Genomic DNA, 18123 nt, shown 5'->3' on the forward strand with positions numbered 1-18123 from the left:
ATCCTTGTGATTTAACTGGCATCAGAAAGTTGAGGCAAGTGTATGTAGAGTGACTTCTTAGAGTTTTAAATAAGCTAAGTTATTTGAACACCATAAAATAAATACAACTTTACTTTTTCATAAAGTGATGGATTTTTTTTGTCCATTGTAAAAGGTTTTGTTATAAAATTTTCTTAAAGCATATGCTACTTCCTTATATAATTAAAAAGTGAAATGATGTTTTAAAATTCCACCATACCCATTTGGGAGAGTGATTAGAATATTGGGAGTTTGTCTGTGCAAAAATAGTATTTTGAAATATCACATTTATGACCCTAATCTTTCTTTCCTATCATCCATAGTTGTGATATGTCTTCCCACCAGCCTCTTCTAATAAAAAGCAAATGATAATTTTTCAAGCTACAGGAAAATATGTTGAATTCTACAGTGTAATGAAGAATAATTTTAAGCTGCTACTTCCTGGGGTTTAAAGTACTTAAAGGGCTTTTACTATTATTTGGTTCTTCTCCAATATTCAAATTTGTTACCTTATTTAACAGAACTTTGTAAGATACTTATGTAAAAAACTTTTTTTGAGGCAGTTGAGGTTAAGTGACTTGCCCAAGGTCACACAGCTAGTGTCAAGTGTCTAAGGCAAGATTTAAACTCAGATCTTCCTGACTCCAGGGCTGTTGCTTTATCCATTATGCCACCTAACCTGCTCCATAGAAAGTGTTTTATTCAGTTCCAATTAGAAGTTTGCTTAGCCTAAAAAAAATATGAGAAGTTTTTCCTTACAGAGATAGATCCTGTTCTTAAATAAGGACATCATCATACTTTGATATGCACATATGCCCCAAAGTCTTACTTGGCACAGTTTTGAGCTCTAGTAGCTTAAATAGCTTGAAACTGCACTAAGAATTTTGGGACAAATACTGATGTTATTTTCAATTTCTGTGCAATAGACAACAGGGATACTTTTTTGATATAGATGTAATAGACGATGTCGAATTAGTTTGTCTTGTGATCATGTCCATTTGTTGAAAGTGTCCTTTTGGGAAGTATGTACAAATGCTAAGAAATTTTACACACAAAACAGGATTTTCTCCCCTCCCCCTCCCAACATGTTATGTTTATGACTGGGGGAGTATTTTGTTTTTTGGCGGGGGGCGGGAAATGGAGTGAGAGGGGAGATGGATAAAGGATGCTTTCTGGCTGGCAACTGAAGTCCATACCAAATAGTATGAATACTTTGAAGGGGAAGGAAACATGAGGACAGCCATATAATAACAACTTTTAACGTGATATATATCAGGTATCCAGGAAATCTTGACTTAGGTCTATGAAGTCAAACAGATTTGTCCCTGAAGGGTTATTAGTTAAACATTTTCTAAGTTGTGGTGCAGAGAACATGGCCTTGGTTTTGAGTCACAGATTTGTAAAAAAGCCATAAGCCATGATCCAGCAGTGGCGTGGTATCTGAAACTGAACTGCAGGGTGCTTTCAGCGTGTTAGCCATTTGTCTACAGTTTAGAGCTGGTTTTTTTTTCTTCTTTTTGTTGACAAGGCAATTGGGATTAAATGACTTGTCCAGGGTCACACACAGACAGCTGTCTGAGGTTATATTTGAGCTCAGGTAATCCTGACTAGGGCCAGTGCTCTGCACCGATCCCCTGCACCACCTAGCCCCCAGTTCAGAGCTTTTTAATGATTCTGCAGTTCCTGTATAAAATACTTCTTTACCATTGGCTTCCCCACCCCAAGCATCCCAGAATCAACCACACATTTTGTAAAATGTAAAATTTTTAATGTTTCATTCAAATACAAGTAAGTTGCAATACAGACAATAGAAATATGATGCTTTCTTAGGGGCTGTTGCTTTGGAACAAACAAAATAACATCCCTTTACCTTGACTTGTTTGCAAATGCAGTGTTTGATGAGTTTTTATGTAAGTTAACATTAGAGTGTACCTAGAAAATCCTATATACAATAGCAGATTTTCAGTTGGTTTGAACATTTTGTACCAAGAAATTTAACAAAACTGCAAATCCATCTATTTGGTATCTCTGATCTTATAAACATCATGCATCTGACAAGAAATTGTACAGTATAACTTGCAAGATGTGCTTTTGAACAACTATATTTTGATGTAGCAATAATAATTTTAGTGGGGAAGAAAACCTGATAACTACCACCAGTGATACGTAAGATATTAATATTTTAAGTTTTTTGCAAATTTTTACACTAGTTGTAAAAAGTGAAATAATTTATAAGTTATTTTAAAAGAAACAAGCTCTTTAGTATTATACTTGTTTACTACTGTGCAAAGAATATTTTGATATTAATAAATCTCAGTGAATCAGTATATAATAGCTTATATTGAGGAAAAAGCAGGGTTCTTCTACTTTTATAGCTATTACTGTTTCAGGTGACTATACTTATAAAAGATATTGTTTTAATTAGACTAAGGATATAACTTTAATCACCAAATTCTAGCATTTGGTTTGTTGGGAGTTGGAAAACAGTATTATCTATGTGGTACTATTACAGTGTAGTAATGGTGTCACTTCAGAAGCACTAGTGGTTTTAGTAGTGTTCATTCTGTAACTGCATATAGTTAGAGAACATCTTGATGTATTTCAGAATTGGCATTCCAGATTTTTTAAGTTTAAACTGTCAGGTTTTTTTTTCATATATATAAAATCTATTTTTCCTTGATTACACTTTTCTTGCCTTCTGTTCTAGAAGTAATGGTGCACTTAATTAGTATACTGGAACAAGACTTAAGTCTGGCCATAAAAATTGACAAGACAAACAAAACATAGTTTATTTTAGCATTTTGCTTGTTTTTTTTTAAATTACCAAGATTTTATATGTGACCAAAGAAAATGCACTTGAAATTGGTCCTTATAGTTCAATGAATTTATTCTACATTTGTATATTTAATAAAAACTGTCACAAAGCATTTGTGGTTTGTGTTATTTATGTTAATAGCATCCTTTGTTGGCACATTAAGCCATTAAAGGCACATTAAAATGCAGTTACTTATTTGGTTTGTGGATTATCAAACTCTTCCAGATTATTTTTTATATTCTTCCCATCCCCATTTTGGCTGTCATTCATAATGAACTCTTTCACCCAACATCAGGCAGAGAAAATATTTCCTCTAACTATCATGCTATACACTAACTACATTTCCTTACAGTATTTGGAGCAGTTTCTTTTATCTTGCCTATTATACAGAAAATTATATTTGCTGTTTAAAGTAATTTAGTGAAGTGAATTCTACATGTTACTAAGTATTAAAATGGCATTTAAATGGAAATTTAGATATGAGTACTTAGCTGAGCTTAGTTAACCAGTCACATTACCTTTCTCGATTATCCTGAATATTATCTAATATGCAAAAGCAAAATCAAGATTCAAAACTGTTTGATATTAGAAAATTTGCTTAGGTTGTACTTTTACTCAAATTGTAGAATGTGATTTCTCATGAAATCTCTGAACTATTTCATTACTCCTAAACTGTTACTGATCAAAAATGCCCTTGCTTTTAGTAATGTGTGGTTTGAAATAGTAATTTAAGTTTCTAGGACTTTCACTTGGATATTGATAGGATACATAATTTTTTATATATTTCTTAGTACTACTATAAGTTAACTTTCTAATTAACTAAAATAAACATTAATAAAATGAGGTTTATGTCATGGAACACATTCTTGAAAACACTGAATCATTTTGAAGTACTTCTCTGAAATAGTACAGTTACTCCAATAGCAAATATGCTTTAGTTGCTGACTATTTGATAGACAAAGATTTCCTTTGGACTTACTAGGTGTTAAAGTACAGTGGAAACTGATTAGACTTTGGAGACACATTGGTACCCTGTAAAGTATGGTATCACTGCCCATAAATAGGTTAAATAGGTGATCTTGCATACTGTTATCTTCCATGTCTAAAGTTCGTGTGAAAGTTTTGAGTATTTTCAGAAGCATAATTTAAAACAGGATACATTAAATTGGTTTGAAAAGGGATGTTAAATTAGGTTAGATTTCCTTAATTTAGTTGAGTCTTATGCATGTGATTCAATATAGGTAGGTATAAACTCAATAAGAGTTAAGATTGTTAAAGAAAATTACTATTGATGTAATTTTAAAGATTAAAAAATGAAAGGAATTCAGCTGGTGCACTACACAGAAAAAAACCAGACAAATCATGTAACAGGATGCAGACCATTAAAAACAGTCAACCAGGATCAATAAAAATCAAGAACCAAGGTACCCAAGTAATTTCCAGCCTTATCATAGTCACGCACTACACAGTGATGCCAAGGATGAGTGGTTTCTGTTCTTATGAATTAGCATTACACAGGGATCATGACAGATATCTAAGGATCATGAATGCAATCCGACAATACAATACCCATATAAAACAGACGAGGGCCTCATTTACAGGAAGTACAGTTTTATACATCTAATATCCCCAAATAAGAACATGAAGTGAAAACTCAAAAAAAACAAAACCTTTAGAGATACATCTGTATAGCCACGTTTTCATTTGAATTGGTTACACTACTAACAGTTTCTGATGACTAAACCAAATTACAGAGAGCATCTTATTTATGTGTTTGATACTGTTCTTTATCTAGATACAGATCTTGATACTGAATCTCTTGCTGACAGATGTGCAGCCAATTTGTCTCGAAAATCATGGAGATAATTATATTGCTGGAAAAATCAGAATTATTACTTTAAAATAAGTTGCATAAAGCCAGTTAAATAAAACTATTTACACTGCTAGGAAAAATCAAGATAACTGTTAAAAGACAGCTTCAATATCCCCAGCCCCAATCTGAGGCAAGGGTGTTTTATAAAAAATCCCAGCCTCGTAGCTCTTGTGGCATCAAATATTGCCCCTCCCCAACCGCCTCAAGTAACTGGCTGAACAAAGGAGGATAAGCAGTTCTCATCAGCAAATAAAATGTGACACGCTCCTCTCCAAGATGAATGCCTAGTGCAGGCTCTTTTAGAGCATGATGAAAAAACGAGAGAGAGCAGAAGACCCAGAATAATTGGTTATCATTATTACTGTTAAATACTGATAAAGTCACTTATTACACCAAACTTGGGTGACATAAACAGCATCTTTAGTTCATCAGGAGCTAGAAAAGACATTTTAAACAAAGATATAGTTCTCTGCTCCAAGTTTTTAAAGACCTGAGAGTTTACAAACAAAAGGTAAGATGATCCACTCCCAGAATGGGAGGAGCTAAGCAACAGCAAGAACTGAAAAGTTCGTACTTTTATAGGAAATGATTCCCTAGAATATTAATGCGATATTTAAATTTAAATTCAACTTCACGTATGTTGTTTTGAGAGTATTGTTCTTATTAGGCCTCCATTATATTTTTTTAATACTCTCGCTTAACCCCATCCCAAATATTCAAAAAGAGCAAATTATAATTACCTTTATGGTCTGTATGGCCCCAGATCCTCTTAAGTCTCGAAGACTGTCAATCGCCTGCTGCGGTGACACTGTATCAGATAAGTATAGTAGGAGGCAAGCTGCTACTATTTTAAAATAGTACAAAAATTTGCATAGTGTTATTAGATGTACAGAAGAGAACATTTAGATTATTTTACATTAACACCACCTTCTTAAAACAGAGGAGTAAGTGTATTTGCTATTTTGTTTCTATTATTTTAACAATTGTGATGCCATTTAGAAAATGTGAAATTATTTTTAAAACACACCTACATGGCCATTTTTCACAAATGAACTCTTAAGGCTTACTATATCTTTTATATAATAAGCCTGCATACTTGATATATAGGAGGACAGGAGTAGTATATGTTATATATTTAAGAATACCTGAAAGATGGATGAATTCCTTATTTCCCAATGTGGGAATTATACTTGGTAGCTCACCACCTACCTATGACTTAGTAGTTAAGTGCCAAGTCTTGCTAAGGGTCATACTGTTAAAGGTAGAATTTTCATCCAGTTCATCTTGACTTCAAGCCTATCACTCTATCCAGCAGCCAAATATGTAAGGCTATAGTAAGCATATGGTGTAAATGTGGAATCTCCCATGCTTAAAAGCATGGTGCTAAAAGTTTAGGACTTAAACATGTTTTATCAGACTTACACTAAGTTTTGGTTTTATTTTGGTGTAGTATCAAACATAGCTTAGAAAAAGTAATTTGGCTACTTTATTTAATGTAAACATTTATTTAATGTGGACAGAAAATTTTTCCTTACCAAGACAAGATCGCCCAAGTCCTCCATAACAACTGAAAAGGAAATAAAATTTGGGAGTTTGTAGCAGTTGTGGGTGATCTTTAATTGTACCAAAAAGTGAAGACAAATATGGAGGGGTTGGGGTTTACTTTGTCTTTTCAGCACTTTTTTATAACAGCAAACACTTTAATTACCAGCTTATACAATTTCAGAGGTCAAAAAGGAACTTAGTGATAAACTAAACCCTTCTTTTCAGAAATCCCAGAGATGTAGCTTGACCAAAGTTACATCGCTAGTAACAAACCTAGATCTTCTAATTTCTAAACTAGCCCTTTCCACAATAAGTTATCTCCAAGATACAGAACTACTAAATACCTCTAGAGGTTGAAGGACAGAGGAGTTTTATACATTAGCCTTCTAGGAATGAAACACATTTCAAAATTTTGTATGGCAGGTAGACACAGACTGTATTTCAATAATTTCTTTGATAGTTTAAAGTATCTAATCCTTGCTTTAGTAGATGTGGAATAAATGTAAACTCATTAATATACAGCTATAATGAGCATAACTAGTATTGTAAGAAAATAAGCTATTCCAAGTATGAACATTCTAGGAAAAATTCATTTTAAAAGCATACCAGAATGTTTAAACTTTTTTGGTAGAAATTTTTCTAAAATATAGTATTTTCCTGCCTTATTCAGACTCTTGTGGCATGGGTCAAAAGCAGTGTGCAGTAAAAATAACACTGGACCTGGTGTCAGGAAGGAACATGGGATCAATTGTGGCCTAAGCTCCGAATTGTAGGCAAAATACTGAACAGTTTTGAGTCTCAGTTCCTCTGCAAAACAGGGAAAATACCTCTAGTAATCACAAAGTTGTGGTGAGAATCAAATGAGACAGTATGCAGAACACTAGGTTATCATTGTGAGCACAAATTGCTTGTACTCTAATTGTAGTAGTGGATGGCTGATGGTGTGGAGTAGAGGAAAAGAACTGGCCTGGAACTTGATTTCTTGAACAAGTCTCTTGTTCCTCTTCCTTCCTCATGAAGATGGAATGAAGAAAGTATAATTATTTTACAAAATTTTTTGTTTATCAGTTTGTGAGGACATCTAATACTACATCATCACATTTTAACACTTGGCCAGGTCAATTTCATTTGGCAGTCTTATGAACTGTTGAAGGATAAGGCTGCCCAGCTAAATGATTTTGTATCCGGAGTGCCTAGCCATGTTACCTGCTTGATAAATGCTTGGTGACTTCCTGAATAATAAAAATGTTAGTGATGGAAGATTTTAGAAAAGAAGCCCCATCTTCTCATTTGCAGATTAACAAACAGACACACATGCAGTTAACAAACATGCCCAAGGATACAGAGCTAGTTGGTATGTACTAAGCCAGAACCTAGTTCTGATTCTCAATTCAGTACTGCTGGGCCTTTTCAAGTAGCATTGGGCCAGAGACAGGGTTAACATGTAGCTTACCATTACGCTGTCAAGAATTGCAGGACATCTGTGCAGTTTATTTCACGTGGCACAATAATGCTATTCAATTTCTGTTCTGCTGCCACTTCTTATTGCATAAGATTAACTCCCACCACTGCTTCTGCTGCCCATTATCTTTGCTGATTTCCCCACACACACATATCCCCTTCCTTTCTTCCTTTATTCCTTTCCCTGTTCTAGCTCCCAGCCTTCCTGGCTTTTACAATAACAGCTTGATCTGAATAAGCTGTTGCCAGACGATGAGAGCATTCCTTTCCTTATGTGCTGGCGAAACAACTAATCACATCATGGCATATGCAGCCTCTTCTATTGTCATCACTCATTACTTGGGTGTCATTCTCTTGATGCCAGAGATACCTGTTTTCTTTTTAACTTACAAGTTTGACATTTTGGAATGCAAATACATGACAATGGAAAGAGTCCAGCTGGACAAGTGATTTTGTCACATTTTGAATTTTCACTAAAGCTCAAAAGCAGGGGAAGGGAAGAGCAAGCAAATTCTGTAACTATCCCAAATCTAGCCATTTTCTCTGCTCTTCAAAAACAAAAGGAAACTAGGACTGGTTGAGTTGTAACCTAGCAAAGGTCTAAACATTTCATTCCTCTCACTTAAACTCCAGTAGTTCCCTATCATCTCCAATATGAAATACTTCCAAAATCCTTCAAAACTTCCCTCCCCAACCCACCTTTCAGGTCTTTCACACCTTATACCACCCTTCCCATTCAATGTGTTCTTCAGTAACATGGGGCTTCAGCCCCAGTAACATGGGGCTCTTTGCTCTACCTTGAAAAAGATACTCCATCTCTCAGCTCTGTTGTATGAACATTTTCTGTCCCCCGTGCTTAGAATCCTCTCCCTCCTCATCTCTACCTGCTAACTTCCCTGGTTTCCTTCAAGTCTCAGTTTCAGCTAAGTCTTTCCTAACCATCTTAATTCTAGTACTTTCTCTCTCTTGATTTTTTCCTGTTAATCTTTACAGCTTATCTGAACACAGTTGTTTGAATGTTGTCTCTCTCAGGGACTGTCTTTTACCTTTTTTTGTATCCCTAGCACTTAACACAGTGCTTGGCACGTAGCAGGCACTTAATAAATGCTTACTGACTGACCTATAGGAAATTTATTTTGACCAGAACTATTTACATAAATGATAGGAAGAAAAGTAGAACATACTGTATTAAGGTTTTCCGGTTATTTTCAAGACAGACTGCAAGCTCCTGTAGGATTCCACAACATCGGTCTATATCAGGGGTATCTCCATCTGGGATAGGATGGTGGTGAATGATGATTCCATGCTGCTGATAGAAATCTAAAAGATTTGGTACTCGGTATTTTGACAGCTCTCCTCTGGTACAGAACACGAATATATCTTGTATACCATAGTTCTTAAGTTCTTCTGCCAACAGACCAGAAACATAAAAGACTAATATTAAATGTCAAACATAGAGAAGATGGGCCGGACAAATTCCAAATGATTAAAAGCAGGAAAGGCAAACACAATTCTCAATGAATTCACATTCTAATGCCAAAAACAATATGTAAGTAACTAGGCATACATTAGATACACATGGAGGACATGGAAGGTAATCTCAGGAAAGGCCTGTAGAAGGTAGGTTTTGAATTCAGTCTTGAAAAAGCAAAAGAGGTGAATATGAGGAAGGAGAGCATTAGAGGCCAATGGAAAAGAATGAAGAAAGGAGATGGAGTGCTGTTTACAAACAACAGCAAAAAGACCAGTTTAAGTGGATTATTTAGAGTGTGCAGAGGGTAACGGGTGTCTGCCTTTTCTTGTACTCCCAGTACCTGGTACAATGCTTGGCATATAGTAAGTGCTTCTTAATTCTTACTGACTGGCTTCCCAGCTGGCCAACTCTGGACACTTCTGACTTAAGACAGATAGTCTGTGTTTCTCTTTTAGTGCTTCATTTCTGCTACTACAATGTCTATGAAAAAGTGTTCATGTTCAAAACCATGAAGAATGGTTTTATATCATTCTATTTTAGTACATTTTACCATGAAGAGTAGTTTATATATTAATAAAATAAATGCCACATCAAAGAAAAGGAACTATGCCTGGGTGTGTGCACAATGTTAAATCTTTTATGTGTTTTCAATTTCTGCAGCTTTGATACGCCCTTCCTTAAAAGCCAACTGTTTGATTCCTCATAAAAATCTTAACAGCTGCCATTAAAGAAACTGCTATGAGGAATTCTTATTTATGTAAAGATAAGAGAAAACACTATAGCAATACATTTTTCCTCTTCAATTATAAATATTCTGCACGTGGAATGGACCAATATATCAGGTAACAACTTACCCATGTCCTTTTGGAGATTTCTCCTAACATCTTTAAATTTACAACCTAGAGTAGGTAAGAAGGCAAATGGAGAAAAGTGAGTTACAGTGATTATAGACAGTCTTAGATTAAAAAACAAAACTTAAATTGACACAAATAAAATATTAACTTTTTAGCACTGCTCATTTTAAAAGGTCTTTTTTATATATAAAAAGTTAATGATGGGGAACAACACCTTAAGAATTACTTTCAACAGGTCTGATCCATGTTATGTCCTTCTAAATAACTGCATAGCTCTGGGCCTCAAATAGCACTTTCTCAAAAATGATTCAAGGCATTTGGAATGGAATGAGACTGGCTTCTGTGGAAGGTTCAAAATAGGCAGATTAAGTGGGATCAGATTATGAAAAGGCATGGGAGAATTTGGGGCAAGGGCAATGTAATACTACTAGATAGACTGATAGAGAAATATAGGTAGATATAGTAGGAAGTCTAGAATAGTGGTGAGGGCAATACCTTGGATCTATGAATATAGGCTAAGTAATGAATCTAAGCCAGAATGCTCAGGAGTTGTCTCCAGACTGATTACTCCACAACTACAATGGTATAATCCAAGGACTAACTGAGGATAGGAAAACTGGGCTATATTATACCCTCCTTGTAATATCTAATCTTAGGGTTTACCTACAGCACAAAGACACTGCCTCCCCTTTTACCTGCTATCACACAAATTACATAATTCACTCCTAATCTTCCCTTCTACATGTGATAGACTTTGACCTGCGCATCTGAAGCCCTGAAAAATCCTTTTACTTTAGCATCTTTACATGCTTCTCACCCCATCTTCCTCTCAGCTCACAAAATTATTTTTTAAAGCCTAAGATTGACCATGTCATTCCCTATTCCCCCCAATTCAATAAACTCCAGTGGCTATTACTTCCAGAATCAAATAAAATCTTGCTTACCTCATGTGGCCCCTCCCTACCTTTCCAGTCTTTTATACCTTACTCTCCCCTCCTTGTACTCTACCATACAGAGACACTAGTCTCCTTGCTGTTGCTCCTCAAACATGACATTCCATATCCCAACTTTTTCACTAACTGTCCTCCTTAAATGGAATGTCCTCTCTCCTCACCTCCAATTCCTGGTTTCCCTGGCTCTCTTCAAGTCTTAAATTCCACCTTCTGAAAGAAGCTTTTCATGGTTCCCCTCAATGCTAATAATGCCTTCCCTCTAAGATTACTTCTAATGTTCTCTGTGTATATCTAATGTATATAGCTAGCTGCACATTGTCTTTTACATCAGAATGTAAGCTCCTAGAATTATGGGGGCTTTTTACCTCATCTTTCCATCTCCTGGGCTTAGCACAGTGTCTGGTACATAATAAGCACTTCTTGTTCTTAAATCAGAGTTTTCAAAAATAACAAAGCCTTTTCAGTCACAATTGCTTTCATCAAAAATACCATTATTAATAATATTTCAGAGAAAGCAAATCATTTTTGGATCAACAAATATTTTCAAAACATTATTACTTCATGTTTATATCATCCTATTAAAATATCTACTTTTATATTTTCTAAATTACACAATTACTAAGATATTATTGTAACATGTAGAACTGCATATGCATTTGATATTCATGCTTAAAAAAAGTTTTTTGACAGGATTACACGTCCCAAAGTTTGGAGACTGCTGGTCTAGATGAAAGGGAAAATGGACTGAGTGATTTAAGACCAAAGGGAATCAAAAAGCAAGTCGGGAAGAGGCACAAATGAGGTAGTAAGGGGCATGAAAAGTAATGATCATAGGTTTCAGAGCTCTGAGGAACCTTAAAAATCATCTAGTCCAACAACTTCTTCATTTAACAGATAAAGAAAAGAAGGCCATAAGAGGCTGTTATTTGCCCAAGGTTACATAAGTAGAAAGTAGATCGAGGATTCTAATGCAAATCTCTTCCAACTCCAAATCCCAAGTTCTTCTACGTGTTATACCAGAGGAGGCTGTGGTTGAAGGGGTGGAGATAGCTTAGAGGAAACCAGTAGAAGGGAAAGACTCATATTTAATATGATTCAATTCTACTGAAATGATTTACCCTCCACGTTGATCATAGGCTTTCCAAAAATTACAGTTCTTTTAATTTCATGTAGCTTGAATTTTAAAAAAAATCCAAGGGCATCTTTTTTAAAACCCAGCTTATATCACTATTTTTCAACATATTTTTTTCAGGGTTGAAATGATCTAATGTAACCTGTAAAGTTCTGAGAACTCTAATAATCCTTGTAAATGGCAATTTTCATAAGTTTTGTCTAAGTTTCTCTACTATTCCATAAATTCCTTGAGGACAAGACAAGTATAGCTCCAAATTCTTACAAATAAGCACCACAAATGGCTGCTCGTGGCCTTCATCCTGACCTGGAAAGAACATCAGCTTCCTATTCCTGTGTCCTGTGGTTCTGACTCAATCAAAGCCACATCTTCCTGCCTTTTAGTTTGTTTTTTGTTTTCAATCAGCATCGGCAACTTTTCCAAAGCTCTATAAAGAGCTGTAACTTTGGAACTGGAAGGATCTGAGGGATACACGTATATATGCGGTCCCTCAATATCCTCCATCACTGTGATTCCCCAAAGTAAACATACTTATATAGCTTTCTATGTAACAGCAAAGTTGCCATATATAAAATTCCTCTAGTGTTTGATACGGTGAATAACCAACAGAGATTAAATAATAATGTAAAACTGCTTTAATGGTACCAGTAGAAATCTAGCTGCAGTGTTACCCACCTGGAAGAGAACATAAACCTAGAAATTGAGAACAATTCACAAGGGATAAGGGTAGCCTAAAAAGAAACAAAAAGTGTTGACTGTTACTGTAAGAAATATTAAAAATTTAAAGCATCCAGATGATGAAAATAATCCATGTGTTCATCATATCCAAAGTCTAATTAGGCACTTTCTACTTTTTAAAGCACTTTTTTAAAAAAATTAGCCTTACGACTTTAATAATATATACAATTCACAACCAGCATAAAACATTTAAATATATAGCAAGTACATATCAATTTACATTTTAATGCCTGAAAATTCTGCTCTCCCTGCTGTGTAGGACATAAGCATGTAGTATTAGCAACTAATATACAGCCTGTTCATAGCAAACTAGCAAAAAAAACTCAAGACCAAGAGGGAAAATGAGAGATGTAATGTTCCTATCTCTTTTTAGCTCCTGGGTTTTGGGGAATATTTGGGTTTTGTTGATATATTAGGAAATGGAGCAGTTTGTTTTAGATGGTTAGGACATCTGAAGATGCTATTTGAACTGGAAGTTAATTGCTGCTTAAGAATAAGTCAAAAGAAGATCAATTTTTTTTACTTCTTAGTCTACAAAGTCAAAAGCACCTCATACTGCTGTGGTGCTTTCAACGGGTAAAGTGGGAACTGTGGAAAAGGACTAAAGAAAACATTTGTTTGACAGGATTGATGGCTACAGTATCAAAGCACTATTAGTAAAATTTGCATTTGCATAGATAAACATAAGGATCCCTTCTTTGCTGTATTTGCTATAAATAGGTTCTTATGTGTAACATGGTCTACAAAGGCTTTGTTGTTGGTTTTTATGTTTCAGTTGTATCTGACTCTGTGACCGCTTTGGGGGTTTTCTTGGCAAAGATACTGGAGTGAGTGGTTTGCCATTTCTTTCTCCAATTCATTTAACATAGGAGGACACTGATGTACAGAAGGTTAAGTGACTTGCCCAGGGTCACACAGCTAGTAAGTTGTCTGAGGCTGGATATGAATTTGGGTCTTATTCACTGTGCCACCGAGCTGCCCTACAAAGGCTTTACACATATTATAAAGATCTATGTCATCTTATTGCTAACAGATCCTAAGGAGATCCAAGACAAGGCATTTACAAGCTCCTTAGGCCTAGTATGAAAATTGTGTTCAATCAAAAAACACTTATTAAGCATTTGTTATATGTCAGGCACTTTGTTAGACTCTAACAAAGTTGAGGAGAAAGTGAATTCCAAGCACAGGGACACAACCAGTGAAAAAGTACAGAGACAGATGAAGATGAATTGTTATTTGTGAGAAAGCAGAAAGGCAGCTGGTCTGGTCAGGAAAAACGTCCAATAAGTCTAAAAATGACAAATTTGGGATGGGTTATAAAGGTTTTTAAAAGCTAAACAGACTAGTTTACCCTAGAGACAAGAGGGATCCCCTGGAGTTGAATAGGAAAGTGAGATGGTCAGATCTGGCCTTAAGAAAATCATTTTGGCAGCAATGGAGAAGATATTTTAGACAAGGAGTCCAATTAGGAGTCAGTGAGGGCGCCTGAAATAAGGTGAAAGCTTAGTAAATAGAGACAAAGAGTTGATGCCAAGAGATGTTGTGGAGGTAAAGCAGTAAGATTTGGCAACTAACTGGATGTGATGTGGAGTCTAGGAAAATGCCAAAGACAAAAATCTGGGAGCCTGGAAGAATGTTTGTGCCTTCAACAGAAATAGAAAGTTTATAAGAAGGGTGGATGTGGAAGGAAAAATAATGATTCATCTATATAGATATAGAAAAATCTAGGGGGGCTGATAAGAGGATATAAAGAGCAAATAGGGCCTAGGACCAAACCTTGATGATATACAAACAGTAAAGAGATGTGATAATGGTAATGAGCCAGCAAAGGAAACTAAGAAGGAGAATGGTAGTGTGAAACCCCAGAAAAAAAGAGTGTATCCAGGATAAAACAAAGGATGGTCAATAGTGTCAGATGCAACAGAAAAGTCAAGAAGAATTAGGACTGAAAAAAAGACCATCAGTTTTGGCAATTCCAGATCACTGGAAACTAGAGAGCAGTTTCAATGGAATGAGTTAGAAGCTGGGTTGCAAAATGTTGAGGAGTGAGGAAAGAAGAAGAAAGAAAAAGTTAAGTACTAACAGTCTTTTCAAAGAGTTTAGCTGATAAAGAGAAAAGAGATATAGGATGATAGCATGAGGAACTAGTGAAGGTTTTTTAAGGATTGTGAAGCTTTAGAGTACGTCTGAATGTATCAGGGAACAAACCAATAGAAAGGGAGAGTTTGAAATTTAGAGAGAGACTGAAATGCTAGAGAAGGGGATGGATTCAAATATATGTGGATGCCTCGGCAAGAAGGGTACTTTTTTGTGAGATAACAGAAAAAAGGAGAAGGTGGGGATTGGGGTCAAGTGGTTTTGAAATGAAGAGAATAGCCTCAATTGTTTCAATAAAATAAAATAAAAATTGAATTCTTCAAATCAGAGAGTGGGGAACAAGGAAGGTATAGAAGGCTTGAAGAGGGAAGACACGGTACTATATGGAGAAAATGAGAATGAGGATGAAATAAAAGAACAGCCTTACTGTATTGAGGGCTCAATTAAAATTGGATAACATAAATTAATAATACATAATTCATCATACACAATTAGTACAGCTACAAGTCTTCCTCCAGTTCTACTCAGCAGCCTCCTGTGTGATGCTATCAACTAGAGACTTTTACATAAGAAACTTTACATAAGGGACCTATCACAAAAATAAATACCTATATGCCACAGAGAGCAGAATTTTCTGGTGGCTCTTACCTTTGCCAACCACCAGTTCTGACTATGGTTCTGAGTAATACATAGGATGTGGTTCAATTGAAAATGGTAGAATTAGATGTCAAATATATACTTTTCTCTAAGGCAGAGCACAAGCCCTGTCTAGGCAGCTAGTCTTAAGGTACTGTGGACCGTTTTTCAGAAAGCAGTAACAGCCCATTGTTGGAGTTATGGTTGAATTTTCCAGCATGGTTTGGGACCTGCTAGAATTTATTTGGAAAAACCCAGACTTCTATCCCAGAATAAATCATCCGAATAGGGTAGATTAAAATGATAAATTGGTAAATTTTCATTTCCTCTAATTCAGCCAAAATCTTTCATGGCTGATTAATCAAAACATTTAGATACCAAGATAAGAATAATTAAAGTTTTGCTTATGCTTCCTACTTGCTACGTGCTTCTACTTTAGTTTTTTCTAAAATATAAAATAGAAAGGAAATGAGGGTTTTTTTTTTCTTATAAGCAATGCATATAATCAGTGGTTGCAAATTCCCTTACACTTCCAAAATGTTAACATAATGTAGCTAGCATCTTTAAGGATTGCAGAGCATTTCACACATTCCCATTTGACCCTCAGAAGAATCCTGAGAGATACGTATCACAGATATTTTTAATTTTTGGATAAGAAAATGAAGCTAAGAGAGGTTAAATGATTCTTGTCCATGGTCAGAGGCAAGATTTAAATCACGTCTCTTCTGACTCCAAGTCCCCCATTCTTTCTACTACATGCTCAGTCATATGCCAAAATCTTAACAGAATGTTCTTAACAAAATACAGGCTTTTCTTTAATAAAGTATAAAAACTTACCATGACACTTGAAATGGAGTCTGTTCGTTTTCAACTGGCTCTTCATCTGATGAGTCAAACTCACTCTGCATCGTACTAGGCTTCAAAAGAAAACAGTCTTACCGAAGGGCTAAGTGGTGTCAGTGCTACTGTAGCAAAATGACTGCTTAGATGTTACTGGTTAGGAATCCTTAAAAGCAACGTAACTGTGCCTGAGGTAGGTATTCTGGGCACGGACTTGGGAAGCTAGGTGAACGTCTCCGGGATGCTGACAGGGCATCCCGACCCTCCAGGTATCACAAGTGGCTGTTAACTGAGCCCTCAAGATTCACACAGAGATTCGGGCTGCCCGGACCCCTACCCCTTGTCAGGAGCTGCCGGACAAGTATCTCCAGGGTAGGACTTCTCAAAGATAACGTAAAGGCTTCAGTGAAACAGGTATCTACTGCGGTAAGTCAAAGGTCGGACGGTCCCAGCTCAAGGGGGTTGGGGGGTGGAGCTGTTTCCCCCTCTCCCAGGGCCCCGCCCCTCGGGCTGCGGTTGCCCCACTCCCCACCCCACCCACCTCGGGAACCCCGCCCCCTGCCTAGCCCTGGGTGTCTATCCCTGGGACAACTCTCCCCCTGGGCCCGGGGAATGCTCCGCCCAGCCCCGGGTCTGGTCCTCCGCCAAGGTGCCTGCGGGGCGGGCGGAAAGTTAGTCTAAGTGAAACCGCAGGGAGAGCGCCGGGCCAAGGGCCCTGCCCCGACTACTCCCAGCCGCCGGGGTTGAGGGAAAGAGGAGTCACTACGACCAGGTCCCCGGACCTGAGGAGCTACCGGGCGGCCAATCAACCAAGCCGTGCGCGCTTCGTCTCTCGGGATCCCCGCCCCGCGGCCAGACTCACCACCTTCATCACCTTCACAGCGAGGCTGCCGGGAGCCCGACGTCAGGCACGTAGTTTCAGCTCCTTTCCCTCGAAAGGTCCGCCTTCTCCCGCTTTCCGCGAGCTCATTGGTGCCTTCCTTCTGTGAGGCGGGGAAAGGGCGTGTCCCGGTAGCCAATCAGACGCCCGTGCTTTATTTTACCGCCCCGCTCTCACATCGGGCTCTGCCTCCAACTGCTCATTGGTTCCCACTCGGCCTTTGAAAGACGCGCGGGAGTAGTCGCTTCCTGAGTGCCAATTGGCTTAGCGGGAAATGCTTGCTGGAGTGCCAAAGTCTGGATTGGAGTTTGGGGTCTTTTCTTGTGGGAGGATAGTTTTTGATCCCACGCGATAGAACGAAAGCAATTTCCTTTACTCTCGTGCCCTAAATCATATAGTATAACCCTTCTTCACTCTCTGTTTTGCAAGTAGCGGGCAGACTGGGAGCCAATTCAATCCCCCTATCCTTTCCTCAAAGCTATCCGCTTTGAATCTAGTTCTGCCAAATCCCACGCCAGTCCAGCCTGCTCCTTCCGCTGTGCTAATTTCTATCTACCCTCATTCACAGAAATCTGTTCTCTGTAACATTGTATCCCTTGCCACTCTCCCCAGTAATTTCATTACTACGTTCCCGCCCTACTCAATCTCAAGCCCAACCATTACACATAGTGATGTGGAAGGGGGATTTACAATGCTAGTGCCTCACTGCCACTTCCAGACTCTTCCGCCACCAACGACTTAGCAAACTATTCCTCTGAGATTCCCTCCGTGTAAATTTATTACCCAATCAAGTTCCTATTAGCAATT

At 37.2% G+C, this 18123-nt stretch overlaps 1 protein-coding gene across 9 annotated transcripts; it reads right to left on the minus strand.

The window, feature by feature from the left end:
- Positions 1–4427: 4427 nt before the first annotated feature.
- LOC140517851 (cyclin-dependent kinase inhibitor 3) lies at positions 4428–17423 on the minus strand. 9 transcript variants are annotated; one of them, XM_072629454.1, is made up of 8 exons: positions 17299–17423; positions 16434–16513; positions 12801–12856; positions 10041–10085; positions 8897–9119; positions 6242–6273; positions 5447–5550; positions 4428–4707 (listed from the first exon to the last, which is right to left on the minus strand). In XM_072629454.1, exons 1-8 carry the CDS (start codon positions 17305–17307, stop codon positions 4621–4623), a joined length of 636 nt encoding a protein of 211 aa, XP_072485555.1. In that variant the 5' UTR covers positions 17308–17423; the 3' UTR covers positions 4428–4620. The 9 variants fall into 9 exon arrangements, with proteins under 9 accessions (XP_072485555.1, XP_072485558.1, XP_072485556.1 ...); XM_072629457.1 differs by having other exon boundaries at positions 16434–16508; positions 17299–17390; XM_072629455.1 differs by having other exon boundaries at positions 5447–5547; positions 17299–17390.
- Positions 17424–18123: the final 700 nt, after the last annotated feature.

This window comes from Notamacropus eugenii, chromosome 1 (assembly GCF_028372415.1).
Source record: "Notamacropus eugenii isolate mMacEug1 chromosome 1, mMacEug1.pri_v2, whole genome shotgun sequence".
Lineage (NCBI taxonomy): Eukaryota > Metazoa > Chordata > Mammalia > Diprotodontia > Macropodidae > Notamacropus > Notamacropus eugenii.